We start from the raw sequence: 26,654 nt of genomic DNA, 5'->3' as shown, positions 1-26,654 counted from the left end.
GTCCAGTCTACTTATTGCACAATGTGGACAGTGACCACAATGCTCTGGGCGAATCTTCCGCAAGTATTAGTAGATCTCCAACACACTGATCATTGATGCAATTTATTCCAGGCTTAAGTGGAAATGTCAAAGAGTTCTCTGGGGTCTGAGAGATACAGTAAATGCCTTGCAGAGATCTGCTTACAGCTAACTACTGCGAAAACCACAAAACTGCACATGTTTAGAGACTATTCGTGTAAGCAGTGAGATCTCAGAGTTGTTGGATGACTGTGTGAAGATGACTTCGGTTTTGTTTTCATGTTTATGACTAATAATGCAGAGACTGAACAACAATCATAGTTCAAATGGTATATTTGGTCACATATAGTCAACACAAAAACAAGATGCTGTCAGGGACTGAGATACAATAAACATGCTTACTTAGAACGGTCAGTCAATATGATCGATGACAAGTGCAAAGACTCAAAAGTCGAAGGACAATCCATAGTCAATAAGTAATCTGGGGGAGAGCTTGTTCATTGTTCACCTGGTCTGTGTAAAGCCAGTGTTGAGAATAGAAATGAGAATACTTCACAGTACATCAGTTTCCTATGAGTTTTTGCAGAGCAGATATAAGTGTCTATGTGCTATCAATGGTCAGGCCCAAGTTCATGACGAACGTGGTATAAAATATCCATGACTGAATGTCTCAAGTTGTCCACCACACCCTGACCTGGTCATGTAGTCCACCCAGCGTCCACCACACCAGTATTGTGCGGATTTTAGTGGTTCACTTTAACGGTTTCCTTCATCTAGTCATCAGGACCACTGTGATATCACGAGACCCGCGTGAGCTCAGTGGTGAGGTTAGTCCTTATGGAGAACAGTGATCTGACGTCTGTTGGTGAAACTGTCCCACAATCCTTCACTTCCACGACCTCGGCTGCCCTGGGCGGCGGGCTGCCCTCGTGCTGGTGCTCGTGCTCGTGTCGCCAGGGACAGCTCCTGGCGTGGTGGGCATTCTGTGGGGTCAGCTGGGGCGTGTGCAGGAAGCCACTGCCACTGGTGACGTTGGAGCCGGCGCCATGGCCATTGTTCGCGTAGCCCACATGCCGCACACCCAGGCTGCCGTCCCAGCGGGGAAGACCCGTGGAGCCCTCCTCCAGGTAACACGGCCGGGGGCCATCGTGAGGCGCTGGACCCAGCTTGGGGCTGGGCTCCAGCGCATAGCCGTTCACCACTGTGCAGGTGGAGTCGACCATGCTGACCGCCGGCGACGTGTTGGTGCCGATCCGGCTGATTGCACCTCCTCCCAGCCCGCCTAGCCGCATGCCCTGGCCCAGGAGTTTCTGCCGGATGATCCGCCGGAACGTGTGGCGGAACTCGCGGATTCGGTACGCGTAAATGAACGGGTTGACCACCGAGTTGCCGTGCGAGAGGATGATGGCCAGGTACATAACCCACGGAGGCCGTTGATACGGCCCGCAGAAGAAGGTCAAGCAGTTGAGGATGTGTACGGGCAGCCAGCACACGGCGAACAGGCCCACGATGATGGCGAGGCACTTGGCCGCGTGGACCTCCTTCTGGAGTGTGGAGCGCGAGGTGGAGGAGGAGGCGGAGGAGGTGGTCGCGGGGCAGTCGCCTATCTGGTGGATGTGGCGGGGCACGTTCGCCAGCTTGAGCTCCATGAGCCGCAGCTGCCGCCGCGCGGCCATGAAGATGCGTGTGTAGATGGCCAGCATGGCCAGGAGGGGCGCCAGCACGCAGCTGAAGAAGTTGAAGTAGACCATGTAGTCCATGCTGACCACGTCCTCAAACAGGCACTTGGTCGTGCCCGCTGGGCAGACAGACGCATTGGTGTTGGCATTGGTGTTGGCAACGGCAGTGATGTTTTGCCGTTGTTTGTGCCACCCCAACATTGGCGTCAGGCCGATGACAACAGAGAGTATCCAGCAAATGGCGATAATGCCCTTGGCTCTTCGGCCAGTCACCAGACTGTTGTACCTGTTTGATATTGAACAGACACAGACAAAGACATATACACACACACAAGCACCCAGACACACACAGACACAGACACAAACAGAGAGTATTATGTTGAGAGAATAGCATGTATTATATTGCTGACATTCAATATTTCAACTAACAATAACATTGACATGAACACATTTCATACTGGTGCATAAAGATGCAAAAAACACTGAAAACTAGTACCATGATGTACTGTCCAGTTCTAACACAATGAATCTAGAAAACATCCTAGGGAGTTACTGTGTTTTCAAAAATATGGACTCCTGGCCCCACTGTTAGTGTTAAGGAAATTGCTATTGTTTCTTTGCTTTGATGAATTAGCGGATGGCTATAACTTAGAAAATGTACAGCCAGACAGGCTTTAGTCGTCTTTGTTTGAGCCAACCTGTACCCTTTAGGGGTCGTAAGACAGCTTCAAGACCAAAGTTCACTGTAGCTCAGGAGACATCTTTGATGTATTCTGGGAACATCACAATAGAAGTGAATGATCACGAACAAACATCAGTCCAATACACTCCTTCACTTAGAACAAAGACCGAAATCCACAAAACATGGAGGCGTGTGAGCGTTCATGCGGCCTGACCGAACACAAGCCCCGTCCACCCTACTGACGGACAGGACACTGTGGGGAGGGTGAAGCTGCCCAGGGGATGGAGGGGACTGGACGTATGGGTCAGCTAATCCCAGGTGACTCATCCCAGATGATGTTTCCCTGCTGCGCTGCGGACTGCTACCCGCCTCGTTTAAAGCTGCCGGTCTTACAGCGGCTCCACTGCTGCTGCAGCCTCATTCACACTCATCATCCAGCCTCCTTATGCAATCAACACCTGTTAGGGTTTTCTAGGGAAGACAACGCCCGACCGAGGGGCTTCCAGGGAACTGTTGGAGCCTCGTACATATAGGTACACTCATTCCAGCTGGCTGTTTTGGAAAGCCTGAAGGCTAATTTTAGATTTTGCTCATTCTATGTCTGGGTGTGTGTGCATACCTCATGGCTGTGTAGTATGCATTTGACTGACAAATTGTTGCCATTTACCACCATAAACTGTAATTAGCCAATATCCTCTCGTCTCCATGCAAAAATATGAGGAGGAAAAGACCAACCACGCCAGGGTATTCAAAAAGCTTGGTGCCATCCTTCTGATATTAAAAAAAATATATATATATTTGTGTGCCTATCATTGTGACTGCTGTTTGAGGGCCCTCAGTATAGTAAGTTGGATTTTGCATAATTTGTACTTTGTGGTTTCAGCTGACTGCAGTATCAGCAGATCGGTGCCACGTTTATCTGCATGAAGGTTATTCAGTCTTTATGGTTCTCTTTTACAAAATTAGTAGATGACTGAGATGATAAAATGAAAATGAAAACAGTGCGTGCGTGCATGTGTAAAAAGAGAGAGACAAAGAGAGAGAGAGAGGGAAAAAAAGAAAGAAAGAAAGACAGAGAAAGCATGAAGGGTTGCTCCGATAAATAAAGATGTTACTTTTCTTTGCATATACACAGTACATACTGTACATTTAGGTCATTTTTTTCATTCCTAGACATTCCATTCTTTTGCTTTTTTAATTTTTTAACTTACAATTAAAACTTCATAGTTTTAACAGCCAATGTACTAAAGACCACGCCAGTATCCATACCGAGAACAACAACAGCGCTTGCTGATCATTACTGATCAACAGTCCACTTCTGAGCTCTGATCTGAAACTACTTCCAAACACCAGACATTTTTATCTACACTCAGCTTGGCAGCTCAACAAATGCAGTGTGGAAAGTTAGCCTTGTGATCAGAGCACATTCAACCTCAACATGATAGTGACTCACAACCTACCGCTTTATTTAAATCCTCAGACAAACAGCGATTTATCCCTGTGGTTACTACAAACACGCACACATTCCTCTACAACCACAGGCACACGCAGCTAACCTAGACGAGTTTGCTTCTCCACATGCTCTGTGTTCTTCGTCAGCTTGAGAAAAAAAGCAGCACTTGTTTTTGGCGCCGTTTAGACCCAGCTCAGCATAATATGATCTACTTTTTGTACAAGTTTTGTGTTTAGATATCATGACTGGTGAAATAATCAAAATTGATCTAACCAATACACAACAAGAATAACTTATAAAGGCACATAGAGGATGGAAGATCCTGTTCTGCTGTCCTGCTCTGATATACTTCTGAACACCCCTAAACGTCAACACACTCAGATATTGCATCATCAATGATCCGTTCACAAAGGTACTAAACTTGAAAGAAGAAATTATGTCAGTCTATTAACTGTAATTTGGAGCTACTCTCAGTGTGCGGTACTCTCTTCTTTCGAGTTTAATTCCGTTACTGGTTCTAACAAAGATCCTGGTGTATAAGGTAAGATAACATAAGATAAGATCAACTTTATTGTCCCAGGAGGGAAATTTGTCTCAGAAATGTGCCACTCATAGCTGCATACCGTACCACACACACCACTGCAACACAACCTGACACATAGGGAACAGACAAATAGATAAACAGAAAAAAATAACAAGAAAATAAATACAGGAATAGAAACAGGAATTAGTACCAAAACCTGAGTAAAAGCACACCTAAACTGTTATATTGCACTGTGTGTCTGCCCACGTTGTTAGTTTTGATTCTCACAACCAGCACTGCTAACACCAGTCAGTCCCCTAAGCTCACCTGAGGGGGATCTTGATGGCGATGTAGCGGTCGATGGCGATGGCCAGCAGGCTGAAGATGGAGCTCTGCGTCAGCACCAGCACGAAGCAGGCGATGAACAGGCAGCCGTGGAAGTGCGAGCAGAAGCCCGTGCTGATGGCCACGGCGAACGGGATGGCCAGCAGGCCCACGGCGATGTCAGCCACGGCCAGCGACACCACAAAGTAGTTGGTGATGCTCTGCAGGTTGCTGTTAAGGCACACGGCCCAGCAGACCAGCACGTTGCCCGCTACGGCCAGCAGTGCGATGAGCAGCTCCAGGCCGATGTAGATGCTGTCCAGGGTGGGGGAGGTGCCGGGCGGCGGGAGCTCCCCCTCGTGCAGAGGCATGGCTGGGGGCAGCCGGGGGGACCAGGACCAGGGAGGGAAGAGGGGGCCGCGTCAGTGGGCAGGAGCATGGCTGCTCCTCAGGGCACTGACTGGAGGCGGAGGAGTGCCCGGCGTAGACGTGAGCGAGAGTCCCATGCCAGTGTGATGTCCGTTTTAGACAAACAAAAACAAATCAGATCCTCAGCGCGTCGCCGTCTACATTGGGTCCACTGGACATTCTACTGATGCTCTCCTCTGGTTCGGAGCCTTGTTTTGCTCTGGCGCGAGTCTGGAGGGAGGGGAGGATCTCGTAAGAAGGGGTGGGAGTTGCTGGAGGCTGCACCGGTGCTGCGACTGAATGATGGGTTCTGCCTGAAAGCGTTCCCGTGCTGTAAAGCACCTGGACTCCACTCTGGACTCTGTTCTCCACCTCTGCCAAACTGCCAAACTTGGGTGTGACCTCTGCTTCTCGTCCTGGTCACTTTTTTTGGGAGCAGAGAGCGTTTCGGGGAGCGGTACGATGCCACTTGTTACTTACAAGCCCTGCAGACAGAGAAAAAAATCGAAAGTGACAGAGAGCAAGATAGAGACAGAGAGAGAGAGAGAGAAAGAAAGAAAGAAAGAAAGAAAGAAAGAAAGAGGAAGAGTGATCAGAGAAAAAAAAAAACACATATATGGCCATTGCGTCAATGCACACACACATACAGCGCATCTATACGCCCACACACAAACCCCCCAATGATGCACGCATGCATGCAGAGGCGTTGCACGCACACACAATCATACCGGGTCAAATAAGCCATCTATCTTTCAAACCGGGAGGTCAATTTCCCACACAAGTAGAAAGTCCAACAATGGCAGGTTTTATTTTAAGAAGTCCTTTCCCCCACGTACAGAAGAGAACGTATGCCTTTGCAATTCATCACAAGACCCTGTGCTCCACTTCCTTGACCTCGACAAATCTCCAGGAAATGTACAGTTCAGCACTGCAAAGATTTTACTATAATTGGCTCAGATTTCTTAGCACAAGCCCTCGATTGTACTTGCTCTCACATGACTCTGCTTAGTGCTTGCAAGCCTTTTTCAAAGGAAGGTACATCTCTGTGTTTGCACAAACAAAGCACAAACCCATTTCAAGGTATTTTCAGAGGCCACATTGTCTCTGCGAAATGCTATTTTGAAATATTATCCCCGGTTGACTCTACATGAACTATTTAATGCAAGTCCAGTCCCCCAGACCAGGTTATTATAAACCGACTAACTGTGACATACCAACCTTCATGCCCCTCAAGTCAAATGACAATGAACAGTTTGATGGGTTGGAGAACTCTAAGAATGCCCACAGTGTTAACCCCATGACCACTGTGTTAAAAACAGATGTAGGTCAATGCGAATAAACCTCTGTATACAACACAACAGTAAACGCATCAAGAGGAAAAGATAAACCATGGCCATTCAATGAACTCAAAACGCTTGGCAAACCCTGAGAAGGGACGTTAAAATATTACAATTGATTTGTTTATCTTTATCTCTCTCTCTCTCTCGACCCCAAGCATTCATGTTCAGAGGGCTGAGAAAACAGCTTTTGGCTCCTGCTCAGACAGGCAGGCAGGCAGGCAGTTTGTTTTGTGCAGCCAAGAGACTTTGGCAGCCACAGTTCACAAAACATACCTCAACAAATTAGCCATCTATCAGACGGAACAAGGCCGCTGTTCTCTTTGGCTTCGCTTGCGCTGCCATCGGCGGCCTGTCTGGATGTCTTCAAAGGCCCGCCCCCAGGGGCATCTCTGTGCTGTGTGTGATAAGATGTGTCCTAGCTATGTGTGTGTGTGTGTGTGTGTGTGTGTGTGTGTGTGTCAGTGTGTGTGTGTGTGTGTGTGTGTGTGTGTCAGTGTGTGTGTGTGTGTGTGTGTGTGTGTCAGTGTGTGTGTGTGTGTGTGTGTGTGTGTGAGTGAGTGTGCGTGTGTGTGTGTGTGTGTGTGTGTGTGTGTGTGTCAGTGTGTGTGTGTGTGTGTGTGTGTGTGTGTGTGTGTGTCAGTGTGTGTGTGTGTGTGTGTGTGTGTGTGTGTGAGTGAGTGTGCGTGTGTGTGTGTGTGTGTGTGTCATAGAATTCCTCTAGGGTAATCTGCAGGTTCCCGGCAGCCGTACCTGATGAGCTACACTATCAGCAGTGCTAAAGAGGGATCTGTTGAGGCTTACCAAAGACATGTTCTATTAGGCCCTGAGTCACAAAGAAAGCCTGACAAACAGTCACTTCCTTGTGCGATTCAATGCTCACTGGGCTCTTTTGCAAAACAAGTGAGACCTGAGATATTGATTAACTAATCTACCACGACTTGTCAAGAAGGCTTTAGTGGGTCAGTTTATTATTAGCCTATCTTGTCCCTAAGTAACCCAATTTGCTGATGCCTAACCACTAATTAGTTGTATGAGCTTTTCATTGATTCAAACATCACCATGCATTTAATTTATCTTGCATGATGGATTTACACCATTGTATTATTATTATGTACATATTTTTATGTATAATCAATAATTATTCTTGCAACTCTCTCTTTTCCTGGGTTGGTCCAAGTGTTCCCTCCACTGTTGAGTGTAAGAAGTGATTCCACTGTTGTTAGCCTGTAATATCAGACATTTAAAAGGATGCTCCCCTGTCTGCTGGTCTTGCTTAGTGATGCCGAGGACCAGATTATGATTCAACAAGGGGGATTCCTGTGATGCGTGTATGGTTCACATCAAGAATAAAGACTTCCTGAGAGTAATATCCCACCCAAGTTCTCAAATGGATGTATGCTCCCTGACACTTCCCTACCAAACTGATGGAAGATTTGCTGTTGAGGGGAGATGGTTTTGTGACTACAAGAGGCAATACATTACATGTAAGTCTTGAAACAGTTCTCCCTTGGAACTTTTCATGTTGCCTCAAACATTGCCTATTCGCCTACCAGAAAATACAAGTAAGGACTGGTTCTATTAAGAGGGCTTTTGCTCTAATAGATGCCAGCTGCTCAGTATAGAGGACGCATCTGAATAGCGAATAGCGGGGCGTTTGCCAGAGGAGGACCTCATTTAGCTCTATAAAAGGCTCAGGGAGGGGAATGATATTATGATTATCCTGCTAGTCTGTGTTGGTACTGCGTTTGGCTATCAGACTCTGTGGGGACCTCGGGAGCCTTGTGGAATACGATAAAAGCCAAAGCACGGCTGTGGGTTGAATGCTATCAGGAAGCCGTCAGTCAAAAACAGCAGTGCCACATAAAAATAGTTTATCACACTGCCCGCAGCTCAAAGAATTTGCGCTGGATGTCAAGGTACATGGAAGCTAAGAAGAATTAAGTTAACTACCACATAAAGCCCTTTCACTCCCCCCCTCTAAACATTTGCGTGAGTGTGAGAACAATACACATGTTACGATAATGTAACAAAGCGCATCTCCTGTGCAATGACAAGATAACGCTGTGAGACGAATGGGTGGTGTCAAATTCAACACGGCATCTTTAAACAGAAAATATTTTAGTCCATGAAACTGACTGTGAAATTGTCATTATTATTAGAAAAGGCCGACGCAAAGCGGAGTACAACGTTAATGAAAGGAACAGCAGTCTAACAGACTAGCCAACATTATAATGTGTATCCTACAAACTTAACAATTGCGAAACAATTACCTCTGATGGGATATTTAGATTGCATTAACTGTCTCCATTAAATTGTATAGCCTACTTTGTCGCAAAACTGAAGAAAAAAAGAAAGAGTCGGTAGTATTGTAGCAGTCATCAGTAAACACCAGAGTTAATTAAAAAAAATACTTACGGGAGGTGCAAACTTGTGGAGGTTGACTGTCTCAGGCTACAAGAAGAATATCCAGCAAAAATATGACCTTTTCATAAATTAGCCTACGTTCGATTGGAAAAGTTTCGTTAGCCCACCATGAAAGACCCCGCGTATTAGAAATAGTTTTAAATGATTAGCCCACAGGGGAAAACACAACCTCCAGTAGTTCCCCACGCTTTGCGTCGGTGTAAAAATCCCTCTGCCGAGTGCCACTGCCGACTGCGCGCGGTAGTGCCTGATGCAGCGGAGAGTAGCACGTGGTGGGCTAAACGAAGCGTTTGCACTCTGCATGTAGTGCCTTCTCATTAAAAAAATCAAATGTTCCGGCTTGTGGCCCTAGCCATACCAGTGTGCTCCAGGCAGGTGATATGATAGCCTAGGTTACTCCAATTTTTTTTATTGTCAAAATGTCCGTACACTTGGCTATTTCATGAACCGTGAAAAACATGAGAAAATTTGCATGAAGTCCTTAACTGATTTAATCATCCTGTTACGTCTGGCCTATGTGCTTATGGTGAGTTGGTAAAGGCATATTTTATATGCATGTCGTATAGGGGTATAATATTTGGTGCTTATTCGCCCTCTCATATAGGATTCTCATGGTCAATTCCGACACTTGATGATGTCAGTTCTTATAGCATCAACTGCAGTATCTCTACGCATAGCTAAATTTTCTAAATAGCCACCAGACCTATAGCCTCGTGAGACCATCCTGATCTCGCGAGCTTCAGGGTTTCACTCGCAGATCAGTCTGGATACTTTCCGTTAAAGAAAATTTGGAGCAGTTCACCAAACGAACGTCCAATCAGCGTTGGCTTTGAGGCGGGTTGAGGTGTGACGCAACGAACAACATGACGGCATCCACAGAGATGAGCATAGCTATCGCGCAAGTTTTATTCAAATTAGAAAGTATTCCTGGGTAAACTGTGAAGCTATGAGTCTCAGCCATGCAGCTGGGAGGAATGAATGACACAGACATCCTCCACGGCTGATTCCAGTTCATAATGGAGGAATATACTATCTTCAGAAGTGTAGGGCCTACCGTGAAAACTTGATGGGAATTGTCGTTGATTAGGTTCATAAATGGTAAGTTAAAACATCTTAACGTTTGTCACGTTACCTAACTTAATTGTATGTTAGGCATTAGAAGAATACTTTGTTCATCTAATTGGTTGATTTGGCCCGTCGATAACCAACAAAGGTGGTGATAGACAGATGGTTTATCCAATCAGCTAACCAGTATGTCCGCCCTTTCCCAAAAGTTCTTCAATGAAAAGTTCCCAGATGGATATGCGGAGCAAATCCATCTGGCGGAGTCAGGTTACCTATACAATTCTGTCTGATGCCTCTATATTTCATTTATTTCTGTACAACTCGTTTGCATCATGTTGCACATTTAAAATAGCCTATAGGCGACTAGTGTTCCAGTGTTTCCTAAACTTTTTCAGACCGGCCACTTACAAAAACCCATGGACCACATAACTTAACTCCCTAAACATCCCGGGGAAAAAAACAACAATAGGTCAGCCTACAATTTGCAACCTAATGAACCTTTACAAATAGCACAGCCACCGGAGTTGAACAGTTCATCCCTAATGAAAAAGAAATCATAATACTATGATTTCTAATTCTATGGTAGTGTGTAATACTTAGGTTGTTCTGTAATAGCTCTGTAATACCCTTACCCTCTATACTATAGCATAGGTTCTCAAAGTGCGGCCCGCGGAAACATTTCTGGCGGCCCGCGATAACATCTGATAACATCCGTAAAACTGTTACAACTGTACAACTGCTGTGTGCTTTGAAAAGAATGAATCTCTGTTTAGTGGCCGTCAGGTTTTCCTGTGGTGCTTTGGTAGCTGGAATTGGCCCTGAATATGCTGATAAGGCACACTGAGACTGTTTGTTCTAAATAAGTTTGTACTTGACTGCAACCAGAACAGTTATATCCCAAATTTGTCTGTTGAGGGTAGAGAACCCCAGGGATTGTGTGTGCATTGCAATTTTTCTTATGATTTTGCCAGGTTTAGCCTCAGTTATGAATTAAAATGTGTTTAATGCAATACATATAAACTGTAGAGATGCAACCTGGTCATTAAAATGATTAGAAATGGGATTTTTTCCCCAGGTTTTTTTTCTTCTTTTTCTCCCCCCGCCCCTTTAACGGCCCTCAGTTAATGTTGGGTTCCTGAATTGGCCCTCACCAATCAAAACTTTGAGAACCCCTGCTCTATAGTGTTCCTATAGCCTACAGTCAGTATGCCTACTTCTATGTCCCAACATGTAGATTCCTATAATATCTTTGTAGACAGATATAGATGTTTGTCTCAAAATACTATAAGATTCCCATATAGCTCTGAAGTCATGCATTTGAGAAACACTAATATAAAGCATCTGCTCACGGATCAGAACAGCTCACAACCACTAGCCTATGGAACACGCTTCGAGAAACACTGCTCTAGTCCATATTTGGAGTCGAACACCACTGAAGAATAGGGTGTATGCCCATTGGCATAATTAGAATCAGTCTCACTAAATCCTTCAATATTGAAATATGATGAGGGACATAGTACATTCAATCCTTTGGGATAATAATATCTAGCCTATACAATATACACGATTTTGCCATTGTGTGGCTGTGAAACAAATGTGACTTTTGGCCTCTTTAGATTACCATCAGATTAAATCTCATGGTCTGCCTTGCTGGCCCAGTAATCAACATTAATCTGTCATCTTTTAAGTAAGACTATCACAATAAAGACCTCTGTTGGGAATCAGTTGAGAGAATTATCAATGGCAAGGTCTGGCCAAGGACACCACACTGCCACATGCTCTGCTCTGTGCTGCAGACCTGATAATGACTTATAAGCATCCTGAAATTGTAAGTGAATCTCTGTTCCAAACAATGGCAGTGTTATAGTAGGTTCATGTTCAGGTACATTCAATTAGTACGCTTTGCATCTGATGAAATCTCGTGTGAACGGTTGTGTCATCGAGTTCAGGTTACCTGGCTACCTATGAAAGAACCGACATGGACTCATTCTGTTGGCCTTTCCACTATTGCAACTGCAACACAATTCTTTTAGCATTTTATCAGTGATGATCAAGCAGCAGAATTTCCCTAGCTAAAAAGTAATGACGCAATACCTGAATAGATGGTGTTTGATGTAGAGGAAATTGAGAAAAGCAAATGACCACTAGGTGTGTTTTTATTCAAATCACTCCAGCTTGAATGAAGAGAAACTATATATACACCGGATATATACAAGTCTGTCAACTTGACAGGAAAGTCATCATTTTAGAGTTATATGATATGACTTCAGTAACCTGACCTTATCCACCTATCCCCACTGACAGACTGCAGCCTCACATTTTCCCATTTGGGATGGGGATATACAAAATTCTCCCAGACTCTGAAACAAACAACCTTTGTCCAGGCTCTGGACTAATCCAGAAGGGGGAAAAAATGAGTGTAAACAGCTCAACATGTTGACATACAGTAGATTAGTTTTATTTGAAAATGAAACAAATAAACAGCATGATAAGGATTGGGTGATAATTCTCAGCGTAAATAGCACTAAAAACTGTAAACTTTAAAAAAATTGTTTGAACAGAGGCAAATGATCTTCGTTTATCTGCTTAACGAACCAGTTTCATTTGAGCTCATTGCCCTTTCACACATGCTCACGAACCTCCGACAAATCAAACACCTCAACAAAAACGTCACATCCACGCCTTGGGGTTTCCTTTGAAACACAAAGCCATGAAAAGACAAATTCCATATAAATACGCATAACACTCAGAAAACACTCATTGTCAAGCTCTCTGTAGATTTTAGTCACAGCCATGTCAGATGACTTAAGCTCTACTAAACCACTGAACCGTCGTTTGTTGCTCTTAGAATTTTTGAGTCTATGAGGTTCAGATTAGGATTTAAAGCATATGCCTTTGTTCTCAAGCCAATATGTCCAAATATGTTCATTTATTAAATAAAAAACAGCATGTGCTTATGTCTGCAAATGTCAGATAAACAAATAGCTGGGCTTGAGTCCTTACAGAAATGTCACCATATGGTCTTGGTCGTGATCTCATGATTGTGTGCAATAAGGGGTGAGCTAGACCACAGACCAAGTTAGCGTGGAGATCCCAATCTGAATTTGAGGTTGACCTACCTTCCCCTTGTGCATCATCATGCAAGCACTGTTTCAATATGAATGATAACAGGTCTTTCCATGTGGCCTTTCCCCCCCGTAGATATTTTAAAGCCATCACCCCAAGGGAAAACCAATCATCTCAACCCGCTGTACGAAGCCCGAAATGAATACAGTTCTTGGACAATATTGAGTTTGGCACAACCAATATTATTTGTTCTCTAGAATATTTAACTTGTTTGTACTGACAACTTATTTAACACTGGATCCAGGAAGTCTGTGCCAGTGAGGTTCAAAGCACATTTGACGAGAGATCTCCAGTAGCATAAGGCATCCAACCCGCTGCTGTGCGATCGCATCGGAGTACTACTTGTATGATTTCTCAAGACCAGCTCCAGAAAAACTTTATAATAGTGCAGCCTATGCAATTGCGTTCACAATAGTGCAGCAATGCAGTTCACAACCAATCAAGCGCTCGCTCAAGGCTGGTGCATCTTGAGTCTCTGGATGAGTTTATAGGGCTTTGGTCTAGCTTTGCACTTAAGATAAACAAACTCCATAGGTATGGAGAAGTACAAAGTGGAGAGAATGCCCAAAATAATGACAAAAAGAGAGCGCTTGGCCCACTACCGTCCTACTTGTGCTTTGAAATCTGGGAGCAAAAGATCCGAGACGAGGCTGGAATGGAATGCCAAACAGGGATTCGAAATCCTTTTTCCAAAGTGTTTTGCTGGTGGAGAGCGTGATCATGGAAATACCACAGAGCTTCTGCATAACTGCTATGCTAGAAAAAAAAATGATGAGGAATGATGAAGGAGCTTGTTTAGGATGATCAGATTACTTAGCAAAGTTATTTCAGAGGATTACAGTATAGAGGAGAGGCTAATTTAGCATTGAGGTGAAGTAACTGCAACTTTTGCGGGTACAGCAGTAGAACTGAGAGGCTTAAGACAGCCATAATTGATCAGCTCACGGGTGGTAGTGACAGGCATTGTGGTAGGACAAAGGCAAACGGGACAAAGAATGTGTGCGACAATCATTCCAAGGTATGTGTTCTATTTGAACACTTTAGCTATAGCTTGAACATTGCACAAAAAGCCACTATGTAGTGTGCTTGGTATATACAATTGTAATGGAAATCATTAGTTTTCATACATACATAGAGAACCTGGTCTATGATGTGGTCACTGTAGAGTGTAGTAGAGTGTCCCTTTTAGATGCCTATTCAGGAGTTTTAAGACTCTAAAGCTTGGCAACACAATACACATGCATCAATAGGCGCAACAACCATTTCGGTAGTATCAATGATTTCAACAGAGCAGTCACAGACTTAATTTGGCACTGGGTGGAACATCAGCTGACCAAAACACGCTTCAGTGTCTCACTCTCTCGAGGAGAGAAGAAAAAAAAAGAGAAATGGGTTATTGTCACAAAAAATCTATTTCTGTTCGACAGATTTAGGAAGCATGTTGTACCCAATGCTGAGACTGAATTGACGGGTCGGGGTAAGGCACGATCACCACAACGAAGCCACAGAGAGGAAAATGCTTTCCCCAGTGGTCATCTGGCACGGTACTAGCTTGGCACCGAAAAGAGGAGGCCTGCAACTCTGATCTCAGGGCCTCACTGTCGAGTTCAGTCTTTTTTCTTTTCTTAATAGTGTGTGAGTTGTAACGGCGTTACGTGTGAAAATAGGCTGGTGGTGGCGGTGGGTAGGGCACATGAGAACAGGCAGCCTAGGTAGACAGGAAGTGAGGGAGGGTCTGTGCTGGGAGGAAAATAACAAAAGGCCTGCTTGTGTAGTCATATTCACATAGCTCATACTGTACATACTCAAATAACAACACGCGACACCTCTCTCACACACACACACTCACTCACACACACACACACACACACACACACACACACACACACACACACAATCTGTGGTCATAAAACCACAACGCTTGCACAGAGTGTCTGTCTTGACGCAGCGTGCTGATGGTCTGGCGATAAGCGATGCATGCTGCAGCTTCTTGTGTTGTGCAACAGCGCGGCACTGGCGCAGGAAGTTCATGTTGGCTGAGGAGGAGGAGGAGGAGGAGGCGAGACGCTACACACGCAGCGCAACCGACGCGGAAGCTGAACCCAGAGATGGTTTCGGTCTCGTTTCTTGCCGTTTACTTGTTTTTGTCTGTTAGGTAGGCCCCCTCATGGAGAGGGGTGTGCTTGAGGGTTGGGCGTCTCTGAAGTTCTGAATAAAGTCCAGGCCGGGAGGGGTGATGGTGGTGGTGGTGGAGTGTCTTCAGGTCTCGAAGTACTTGTAGATGGCTGTGACGTAAGTCATGACACTCTGCCAGTCGGGTCTCTCTGTGTGCACCATTTCACTGATGTCCTGAGAAATATGCAGTATGGAGAGAAAGAGAAAGAGAAAGAGAGAGAGAGAGAGAGAGAGAGAGAGAGAGAGAGAGAGATAGAGAGAGAGAGAGAGAGAGAGAGAGAGAGAGAGAGAGAGATGTGGATAGACAGCAATGAGATTAGATGGAGAAAGAGAAGAGACAGCAGACAGACAAGGACAAAACAAAAGGGATGGGGCAGAGAGAGGGAAACAAGCGGATGAGTGACAGTGATGAACAATGGTGTGTCACTAAGCAACAAAGACCAGGATAACCTCAACTCTGTCTCCTTGACGACGACTGCAAAATAACTCTGCCTATCTGTCTGGGCCTGAGCACATAGTCTTTTAAGGCCATGATGCCGACAGTTTTTAGGCGGCTCTCCTTTGAACACAGTCGCGCCTCTTCCCTATACCCAAATAAAGACTCCTCACACTCTCGGTACCCTCCACAGCACCTAAACATGTCGTTAATAGCAGCGGATAGGATGAGGACAACACTAACCAGTGTGGACTTGATCCCAACGCTCTCTGCAGCCTGGAAGGCCAGGGTGAAGTTTCTCCTCTGTGGACGAAGGGAAAATAGACACTCAGAGGGTCTGTTTGTGTGTGTGTGTGTGTGTGTGTGTGTGTGTGTGTGTGTGTGTGTGTGTGTGTGTGTGTGTAAGGGCTTTCAGATATAACCTCCGGAGTATATGCAGATGTTTGTCAAACGGAGGTCCTACCCTTCGGATGATTCAGATATGATGCTAACCTGCGGACCTTATACGGACCTATGTGTGAACGACATACACGCACATTACAGAATCTCCGTGTGGTTGTCGAGTGAGGGGTGGGGGCTTGTAGAGTTCACAAGAGGCGAGATATGACACAGAATATATGCGGCCGCTGTCACAGCTGCTGTTTGTTTACAAAGTGTATGCATTATGTAGGCTAAAGAAAAATCTATTGTGTGTAGGCTAATACTAAGTAGTAAGTGCGCACTTGAAATTGACCTACAGTATTTGTATGTGTGCTTCGAATAAACACATTTATCTGTTTTCAACGTTTAGTAGCAGAATTACTTGGCTATGGAACCCCAAATCTGGTTTGCGTTGGAGAGAGCAAGCACAAACTTTATGGTACCAGCCAATTCAGTAGGCTAACTCAAGACTTCAAGGCCATCATGATTCGGTCTTTTGAATTCCTTTGGCCTTGCGATGCAGTTGTAGGCTACATCAATGTGTCTCTTGCTGTTCCCTTCATGTGTTTTATCACAATGCTGTCTGCCCTCATGGACAGTAGCTCAGTGATGTCTGCATCTTTCCAGGTCGGAGATTTTCTAGACAGCACTATGCCACTCCATCATAACACTGGCATTTAAGTCAGATCTAACCACATGGACGCACGAAAGAAACGTCACCGACACGCCCTCTCACTAGGTGTGAATTTTAACCGCATGTTCTACTGTACGCTTCGTTCAGACACAGCACATTTACATAATGTCCGGAGGAAATACTAAGGGGGGAGCAGTAGAACAACCGGCTAAGTTTGGACTTCCATATTAGCCTAAAAAGGCGTGGTCAGAATGCGCTGACGCTACCTCGTTGATGAAAACGTCAAATATTTTTCATTTTCGCGCCTCTCTCTTGCTGTGACCAACTGGAGCTGGCCTGGGTGACTGAATTTGGTACATCGTCGTGGCAAGATGCGGTCTGATTTCCAGGTAAGTGGCAGTTTGAAATGTGGCAAGGTATTTGTGATTAGTCTGTGTCAGTGTAACGAGTTATCTATGTAGTAAAATGTCTGCGGGAGTTTAGGTAATAACATTATTATTATCTCGTGTCGCCGTCATGAATGTTAGCTCATTGAGGAGTAACGTTAGTTGACGTTAGCTAGCTAACCATCTGATACCGATAGCAGAGCTAGCTGAGGCACTAGCTACCAGATTAATTTGGTAGTTAGGCTACAAAGATAATTTACGAACCTGATATTTGCTCTACCTAAATCGGCATCACTATAGCTTGTGGATCAGATCTACTGCAAGCGACATTGATTTAGCAGTTTTGAAATGTGTTTAGTTGCTAGTAAAAAATGAGTAGCTACCGTATGTACACAGTTGTTGGTGCACTGAATTTTATTATCAGCCTAGCGTAGCAGCTAGTGAAACATTTAGTTTTACGCCATATTCTCTGTCTGTCCTTGATGACGCGACGATTTTCTCTACTGATCTCTGCCCCGATCCTGCACATTACATATTTTTGTATTAAGTTTGTCTCTGATGGCAAATGTGTAGTCAGGGTGGCGCTCAACGATTGTGTTGAATAACGTTACATCAGTTGTGAGTAGTTTTTCTCGGATGGTCTTGCACAGACCCTTATCAAGCAGCACTAAAATGAACGTCATGTTTGCTAATTCTCTCCCCAGTTGTTGGACGAGCAGAAGGACGCTATGGATGGTGAGGATGAACCCGCGATGACAGGGAGGAATGAACTTGAACCTGTGTTATTCAGAGGATAAGTCAATGCTATGTACTGTGTTCTGTAACTGTCCGCTCTTGTGGCCATTCAAATGTATAGGGCAATTCCACGCAAAACTGTAACATCCATAACACCAACACAATGCCATGGTATTTAGTTGGCATTATGGATGTGACAGTTTTGCGTGGAATTGCCCTATACAAGTTACAGACTTTCAAAGTTAAACATATCAAATATAATTTCATATAGGCTACTAACAATCAGACCTGAAGACTTAATGAAACACTACCAAAATAAAATTGAAACTAATTCTACAAAAGGCACTCCAAAGGAAAAGCCTTTTTGGCTGCATTGGCCAACATGTTTTGACCAACAGCCTGTCACTATGAAACTCTGTAACTAGATTTAAACTTCCCTCTGTATGGAAAAAAAGATCTATTATTCAACATTAGTTAACTCACTGAGAATGATTGCTGCACTATATGTATTGTTCTCTAGCAACCTGAAGGTCCAAGACTCAATCCACTGAAGGCTCTCCGTAAGATGGTGGATCTGATGTCTGCTTTGTGGTCCTATAGGACGACGCCATGGATTGGGGTCAGAGATGCGCCTGAGAAGTAAGTGTTTGTGTTTGTAATCAAGTGCTGTAATCACAATTTGGCTGATGCTAAAACTGGAGTAGGGGATGGACATTTATACCGTGAATTTAAGACATCAAAAAGCCAAACTACAACGTGACGACAAAAGTGATGACGAGCCCCTAACTGGGCAACTCTGTTAGCAAAATCTAGCCCCAGTTTCCGACCTCTGACTCACACATTAAGTGACGTGAATGACGCGGAATGATGATGTTTTCACTCGGAGAAAGGTTTTTACGAAGCCCATGAACGCTAGGTAAGAGCCTGAAGCGGAAGTGGTAAGCGTAATAGCCTGAACTCCGGCGCACAGCATACGTCATTACCAAACGTTGCTGATTGGTTAAGGGAACCCCAATGATTTTAAACCTCGAAATAAGCATCCGCCCATTACGGAGACGGATTCTTATTACTTTGTTCCAGACTGTATGACGAAGAGAATTCGTAGTCACAGGCGGTAAGGGCCAGGCTACTTCCATATGACCGTTTATGTCGTTCAGATATACGGCCCCACTGTTTAACATCCGCCGAACCTCCGGTCTTACACGTATGTCTGTAAGGGCTTTGTGTGTGTGTGTGTGTGTGTGTGTGTGAGAGAGTGTGTGAGAGAGAGAGAGAGATTGTGACTGAGATGAGTGTGAAGATAGATAGGTGATGGGGAAGGAGTCTGTGTGGTGATGTGCAATGGCCTCCTAACCTTGTCCTGGCTGGTCAGCTCCTGGTAGGGGATGTGTGCCGGGAGGTACGTGTGGAGGACAGCGCAGAACGCCAGACCGTCGTTCCAGCTACTACTGAAGTTAGTGATGTCGATATTCTGGAGAATGGAGAGCGAGAGAGGAACATATATATCAATAATATATACAATCATATTAGCAACCATCATCAAATTACTTGCCTTATGTAGTAACAATGGAATTGCTTTTGTCAACATTTATTTCTCAGAGAGTCTGACAAAGGCATCTGAATTACAAGAATAAAGTGAAACCCAAACAAGGAACAATCAGCACTTAAAATCCTTTGTTGCACAGAGCCCTGTGTTGATCTGACAGGCAAATGAGGTGCTGGATCAGTGTGGCATTGTGCTCAGGGGATAATAACAAATAAGAGTGGATTCTTATCAGGACTTCATTGACTTGCCGCCAACCAAACAACTGAGAAAATACAACAGCCATATGTGTTTGTTTGCCAATGGCCAACCACTCAAATGACAGGAGAGGTTTCACTGGTAAGGAGTGGCTTACGGGGCGAGTGTGTGAGTGTGTGTGTCTGTGTGCACGTGTGCCTGGTAATGTTTACATCCTCCTTTATTGCTGTGTTTGCACGAGGACAATTTGTCTGCACTGATGACATATATATACACACACACACACAAGCATGCACACACGCACAATGAGTTGGTGTATGCCAAAAGCCAGTGAGCACTGCCATCTCTTTACAGTTCAGTCATGGTGCTGCAGGGGGCATGTTCAATGCAGATTCATTTTGTTTATGAACAGGCTTTAACTGGAGGATGGTACCATCTCCAAACACTGCCCACGGGCCGAGGAGAGGGACTTCTAATGGCTGCCTAATGGAGGCTTGAGCTATTATGAGTGATTATGGCTGGAGCCAACTACTGCACAGAAGTGCTCGGCTATGTTCAACAAGTTTACAGACAGTGATTGATAGTGCCAGGGATGAGAAACTGACAGGAGAATCTCTCCTATCTTCAGTCAAAATTCTTAAAAAAATATATTTTACTGACCACAAAGAGTTTAATGGCTGCCAGAAGGTATGCTTGTCTGTGTTAATTAAATGACGTGACTGCTGGCCATAGAAAACACAAGTTTGATTTTAGGAGTATTTAAATTACCATATTAAACCATATGTATTTTTTTTTACTATTTTAAAATGTGCCAACTCACTCGCATGCAACACACAACAATCATCCAACACCTTTGGCAAGATGAGTAATAAAACAAATAAAAACCCACAACCTCTGTAAATAAAGATGCAAAGAAACTAAAGTTCATCGGTTCAACTTAGACCATGAACTAGGTGAAGATGTTGCATGCAAACAAACAAATTTATAGGCCAGTCACAATTAGTGAATTAGTGTCCAGTGAATTAGTGTCCAGAGAGCCACTTCTACTTAAAGCTTGACAGGATATCTGCAGTCCTATAGAAAAGGGAACTAAACCAAGGATACATACTGTGGCCTTTCTAGTCATTGTTGCGTAGCCAAGAATAAGTAAAGGGGTAAGCCAGATGCTTAGTGACATTTCCTTTCTGAGAAGAGTACCAGAGCTCTGAGAAAGAGTCACACTGGGACGAGCACCACCGGGAATGGACACTGAAAATGGCTCCAGCGAACGACGAAGCAGCAGGGAGGGAAATGGAGGCCGGGCCAGAGAGAGTGTTGTGTGAGGACGACGAGCTGATCCCAGATCAGTGGGAGAGCTGGAGTCACACGCTGGGACTGGTCACAGCGCAGGCTCCACAGAGAGGGGACGTCCTGCAGATGCTAATGTCTTGTTATCACAGAATCACAGAGTGTGGGATTGGACTAATTCACACCTCTCGCTCTCCCCTAGTTCACACCGTGTTACACCTGCACACACGCACACTTTCACTCTCAATTTGTTTGTTTAATCAGATTAAAATGACTCCAACCACCACCATAGAAATGAGGAGACACAACAACAAACAATACAACAAACAATGCAACACCTTCATGCAGTTATCATCACAATGGCCTCATTCAGTAAGTTCCCTCTTGACACGTGCGTGAGGTTGGGCTCCCTGGCTGACATGAGGCTTATCAGCAGAAACTCTACAGACCTGGGAGAACACACACTCTGGTGATGAGCTCATGGCTCTGGGTTCATACAGGGCATGCACACGCTGGCACACACACAAACACACACACACAAACCAGAGGTGCCAGACCAGTCTTGCCTTGCTTTCATGTTGTAAGTGAGATGGTGACATCATCCTGCAGTGTCTCAATGTTAAGAGTTAACACCAATGAAATCAACAGATACGATAAGAGTGAGTGTGTGTGTGTTGAAATCATGCTAAACAAGAGATAAGGAATGAACTAAGTACCTGCTCTTGATTCAGGGTCACCTTAGTACTGAAGATGCATAGGGAAAACATGCATTTCACACATGCAACATGCCCTCAGCAATGGCTCATCTAACATTCCATATTGTCCTTCAGTGACAAAGTGAACATCTGCAGTGAATCAGCAGCAGCTTCTTCTGCAAATGCAAAACGATTCATTCGATTAAAAAGGCTTGTATAGGAGAGTATTCATCATGGCAACCAGGCAGCACAGTGTGTGCTATGGACATTCTCTGACGTCCTGGAACATTCCACTTAATGCACTACTGGACACTCCAACACTCACCAACATTCTGTCTCGAGCATGAGAGCCATAGGCTCAGAGAGAGGTCACATGACCTTAACTGAGCGGTCAGAAAATCAGCAGAGAACAGCAATGCGCCCTTCCTTCTTTCAACAGTGGGCACGCCACCTCACTGGGTATTAAGTACGACTAGCCGCTTGTGAGTGCAATGAAAATAATTGCACCATGGAAAGAGCATGTTTTCAGAATCCATCTCATTCTTTATTACCCTTTAAGCTTCACCTCTCTATAGCCATCAAGTGCATCAAGACCAGTGCCAGGCGACTTTCCATAAAGGGAGCAAAAACCATAACAAGCAGAATAAAAAACACCTGCCTTTACAAGTGACCAGTTTCTCTTCTTGGAATACGCTAATGTCCCTGAAAAAGGCGCTGCGTTGCTATGGAGTCAATGAGTCATGCAAACAACGGAGAAACACACACACACACACACGAGTGCACGCGCAAACACACACACACACACTCACACACACACTCACACAGACACACACACAGACACACAACCGCTTCTCATTACCAGTCGCATCACCACCGCCACCAGAAGGGCGCAGTAGCTGCCGAGAGTGTGTGTGTGTGTGTGTGTGTGTATGCACACAAACAGGAAAAGGCCCCGTGGAGCGCATGAAAGATCATCTATGTGGAAACGTGAAAAAAGAGAGAGAAAAATAAAAAAGAGGAGGAAAGGAAGAGAAGAGGAAAGAGGCCTGGACGAGTGGTACTGTGTGGTGACTCAGAGAGAGAGAGAGAGAGAGAGAGAGAGAGAGAGAGAGAGAGAGAGAGCGAGCGAGAGAGAGAGAGAAAGGGGGAGGGGGGCAGAGAGAGAGAGAGAGAGAGAGAGAGAGAGAGAAAACACATCAGAGCACTCTAAGCACACAGCCAGAGCACTTTTAATGAACACATTAGGCGGGCCGGTGACAAACGAGCATTATCCCACCGTGGCCATTACCATTCATCACAGGAGAGAGGGAGACAGAGAGGGGGGAGAAAGAAGCAGAAAACAGACAGACAGACAGAGAGAGAAAGAGGGATGTATATGGCTGCCATACTGCTGGATCAAAAGAGCTTAAATATAGGATTTTGAGCTGGCTGGAAAGGTGGACAGAGGAAAATCTCAAGGCGCCAGTCACCAGGGTAGTGACTTTTAAGTGGAACGAGGCGACCTAAAAATACCTCCCCCTAGAAAAGGTGACCCAAAATGCAGATTTCTCTCCCATGACCCCATGGAACCCCCCCCATGGAACCCCCCCATGAGACACACTCGCACCCAATTGGCCGAGCTTGGGCCACTGAACGACCCCGGTGGTTGGTGTATGTGTGTGTGGACGGGCGGTGAAATCTGGCACACTTCCTGGTAGGTGCCAGCCTCAATGGGAGCCATGGCAACGTGGCAGGGCTGGCCGGCCGTCTTGGCTGATCAGTAAACACATTACGGGGGCCAGAGAGGGAAGCGACAGAAGAGAGAGAGGAAGGAAGTGGTTTGCAGCTCGCTTGACTAGAATAACACTTTTATTCTCTCTGTCCATCACAGCCTGCTCTTTACATTCTCTCTCCCGGCATACTGTGTGTGTGTGTGTGTGTGTGTGTGTGTGTGTGTGTGTGTGTGTGTGTGTGTGTTCCTCTTGTGCGGGTCTGACTACAGCTTGAGGAAATGTTCGATTATGATCAGTAGTCCTCGTGCATCAAGAGAACCCTGATGTCACATTTGAATATCAATGGTTAAGTGCACGTGGTACATTCTTTGTAATACATATTTAATGAATAGAAGAGTGCATGATGAGCAGTATATGAGTGTGCGGGCAAGTGTGCGTCATGTTGGAGTGTTGCATACCGGATAGCCTTCTGTCTTCTTCTGACACCACTTCAGCAGAGCGTTCCTCTTGGAGCCGCCATATTCCCTGGACAGAGCGGCCAGGGGGTCCTTCCTCTCCTCCCTAACACACACACACACACACACACACAGAGAGAGAGAGAGAGAGAGAGAGAGAGAGAGAGAGAGAGAGAGAGAGACAGACAGACAGACAGACAGACAGACAGACAGACAGACAGAGAGAGAGAGAGAGAGAGAGAGAGAGAGAGAGAGAGAGAGAGAGACAGACAGACAGACAGACAGACAGAGAGAGAGAGACAAAGTGATTAACCGACAATCTCGCTAATACCACATCAACAATCAATACAGCCCCAGTAATTTCCTCAACAAACCCATAATTATTGGATTGAGTGCACTCAGAGTGTGACATGACCCAATTATCTGGGGCATTATCACAACGGACCGGTTACACTTCTGCCAGATGGACTGTAGTGACTCTGAAGGAGGAGGGGGGGGGGGGGGTCTATGGCAGTGATGATAAGCTTACAGTACACTGATGCATATTTAACACAGCTTTCGCTCTAGGTGCGTCATTGGCCTCGTCGTCGGATGAGGGGGTGGGGGATGAGAGATGTCAATAATACAGAGAGAGAGACAATTGGAAGAGAGAAAAAGGATGGGAGCAAGAGAAGAAGCTGCAGGCTTTGAGAAGGGGGCTTTGGGGGGGCATCAAGAGGGGCATACAGAGCAGGGGGTGCCAGGGAGGGTCTCACCTTACTGACCACTTTGTTTGTACTTAGTTATTCAGACTGTACCGAGGCCGCAGTGGTCGAATTACAGAGACTGTGCTTGGCCAGGTACAGTGATGCGCACTCTCTCTCTCTCTCTAAAAACGCCTACAGCCGAGCATTCGTTCCGCTCAGAGTTGCCTTCCCATCATTCCTGGGCTCCGATAACACTTCCGTCATTGTCATCGAGAAATTGGACACCTACTGTTGCTTAACACTGAGTACCTACAGCCAGCTGATGTAAAGACCCGATGACAAAACCTCATTCATGCAGCGCCCATAAGGCTGAGACTTACTGTAACAGGTACTATTACTATCAGGCCCCCACAGATGAGAAAAGGACAGATTATAAGACATTCACATACAGACACACAGGCTGGCAGATAGACAGTTAGATAAACAGGCAGCTCCAAAAGACAGGGCAACAGGTGTGCCAGACAGGAAGTGAGACAGGAAGTCAGGCAGGATGAAAAAGAGAGAGAGTGACAGAGACAGGAGATGACACTCAAGTGTGACAGAGAGGATGAGTGAAGAGATGAACACATATCAAATTTACACAAATAATGTTTGACTCTTTCATACACATTGTGTTCTCTCCCTAAATGCAGTGCAGGTCACAGAATTGTCAAACAGGGACAGAGACTGTACATCTAACAGAGGATGACTCAACATTCAACTCTCTAGCGCATTTGGTCCCTTTCGTGCACCCCAGCAAATCTTATAATTCAACCCACAACATTGAATCACAGGCAATAACTTCATCATATGTACCAATGATGTTGCTATTTCTGCATATCTGGGGTTCCCATTTTTAACAAAACCATCAGTCTGGAATGTCTTCAGGCACTGCACTGCATTGAGTTTTTCATTGTTATGCTGCAAACAGTTCCTCCCGAAACTGTGTTTGCTGTTAGGGAGGATGCTCATGATTCAAGCCTGAGTTTAAAATGTCAAGATGCCTTTGCCCATCAACAGTAAAGGAAAGCAACAGAAATGGGTTGTTTAGAAGCGGTTCCGTCCTATTTGTATCTCATGGTTGTCATCTTGTTCTTCTCACCTGTTACAACTGGAACACAGTCAATTTGGGTGTCAGATGCAATTCTTAGCAGCCACCTCCGAGGAAAATGGAACGTGACAAAACACAGGGCCGGGTATTTCTGTTCCATACCTTAAGCGGCCTCTGGTTGTGGGGGTGACGGACGCCGTGGGGGATGAGCTTGAGGTGAGTGACAGCTGCGGGGAGGAGGGTCCAAGCGTAATCAGGGGGGTGGAGCCGGTGTTTTCCGTGACGGACAGGTCCCTCTTCAGCTCCTCACTGCTACGCCGAGATACTGAGAAACACAACAGGAAAGTCAACAAACAAACAGACACACACACACACTCTGGTGATAAGCTCATGGCTCTGGGTTCATGCAGGGCACGCGCGCACGCACACGCACACACACACACACACACACACACACACGCACGCACGCACGCGCACGCACGCACACACAGTTGAAACCCACTAATCATAGACACTAATCACCACTTAACTGCTACAATGAGACAAAACAACAATGACTACATTTTTGCCGAGATACTGAGAAACACAACAGGAAAGTCAACAAACAAACAGAGCGCACGCGTACACACACGCGCGCGCACACACACACAAACACACACTCTGGTGATGAGCTCATGGCTCTGGGTTCATACAGGGCGCGCGCGCACACACACACACGCACGCACGCACAGTTGAAGCCCACTAATCACAGAGACACTAATCACCACTTAACTGCTCAATGACTACATTTCCATGCCAAATTACGGAATAATTACAATATTCCGATTGCACGAGTCATGTAAACACCTTATTCCAGCTGCCATAACACGATTAAGCTCATATTCTGAACCCGTAGTATATGCCTCTTTTAACCAGAATATTGTGGCATGTAAACACAGTACACGGAAAATGCCCCTTTTAGAATATTAAATTCCGTCTGAGCATGTTCAGGCAAGGAATTTCAGTTTGATGCTCTGACACTTGGCAAACATAGGGAAAGGTCTGCACTTGTAGAGGGAAGATGAGGTCAATTTCACCTGTGTTGGCTAAACTGCACTGGCTTCCTGTGGAACAAAGAATTAATTTTAAAATTCTTCTGCTTGTTTTCAAAGCTTTACATG

General features: G+C 45.3%; 2 protein-coding genes and 1 long non-coding RNA gene across 4 annotated transcripts in view; 1 reads left to right on the top strand and 2 right to left on the bottom strand.

The window, feature by feature from the left end:
• Positions 1–333: 333 nt before the first annotated feature.
• Positions 334–9,159, bottom strand: LOC143123395 (adenosine receptor A2b-like). Its single transcript, XM_076284776.1, has 3 exons — positions 8,843–9,159; positions 4,683–5,572; positions 334–1,983 (listed from the first exon to the last, which is right to left on the bottom strand). Exons 2-3 carry the CDS (start codon positions 5,048–5,050, stop codon positions 816–818), a joined length of 1,536 nt encoding a protein of 511 aa, XP_076140891.1. The 5' UTR covers positions 5,051–5,572; positions 8,843–9,159; the 3' UTR covers positions 334–815.
• A 3,193-nt stretch (positions 9,160–12,352) lies between these two features.
• specc1lb (sperm antigen with calponin homology and coiled-coil domains 1-like b) overlaps positions 12,353–26,654 on the bottom strand; it is a 34,110-nt gene continuing 19,808 nt past the window's right edge. For both annotated transcript variants that reach the window (XM_076284774.1, XM_076284773.1), the window contains exons 12-16: positions 25,657–25,819; positions 23,722–23,824; positions 19,183–19,299; positions 15,897–15,956; positions 12,353–15,391 (exon numbers count right to left, since the gene is read on the bottom strand). In XM_076284774.1, the coding sequence (XP_076140889.1) occupies positions 15,302–15,391; positions 15,897–15,956; positions 19,183–19,299; positions 23,722–23,824; positions 25,657–25,819 (533 nt within the window). In that variant the 3' untranslated portion in view covers positions 12,353–15,301. The remainder of the gene's footprint in view (positions 15,392–15,896; positions 15,957–19,182; positions 19,300–23,721; positions 23,825–25,656; positions 25,820–26,654) is intronic.
• On the top strand, positions 16,946–18,496 carry LOC143122571 (uncharacterized). Its single transcript, XR_012986729.1, has 3 exons — positions 16,946–17,096; positions 17,798–17,828; positions 18,349–18,496. It is a non-coding gene; the product is annotated as an uncharacterized LOC143122571 (long non-coding RNA).

This window comes from Alosa pseudoharengus, unplaced genomic scaffold, assembly GCF_046254945.1.
Source record: "Alosa pseudoharengus isolate Yale_2024_CS ecotype anadromous, Long Island Sound unplaced genomic scaffold, YU_APseudo_1.1 YU_APseudo_1.1_scf_14, whole genome shotgun sequence".
In the NCBI taxonomy this organism is placed as follows: Eukaryota; Metazoa; Chordata; class Actinopteri; order Clupeiformes; family Clupeidae; genus Alosa; species Alosa pseudoharengus.
The sequence above is the reverse complement of the archived record's forward strand: the minus strand, read 5'-3'. Positions and strand labels throughout refer to the sequence as shown.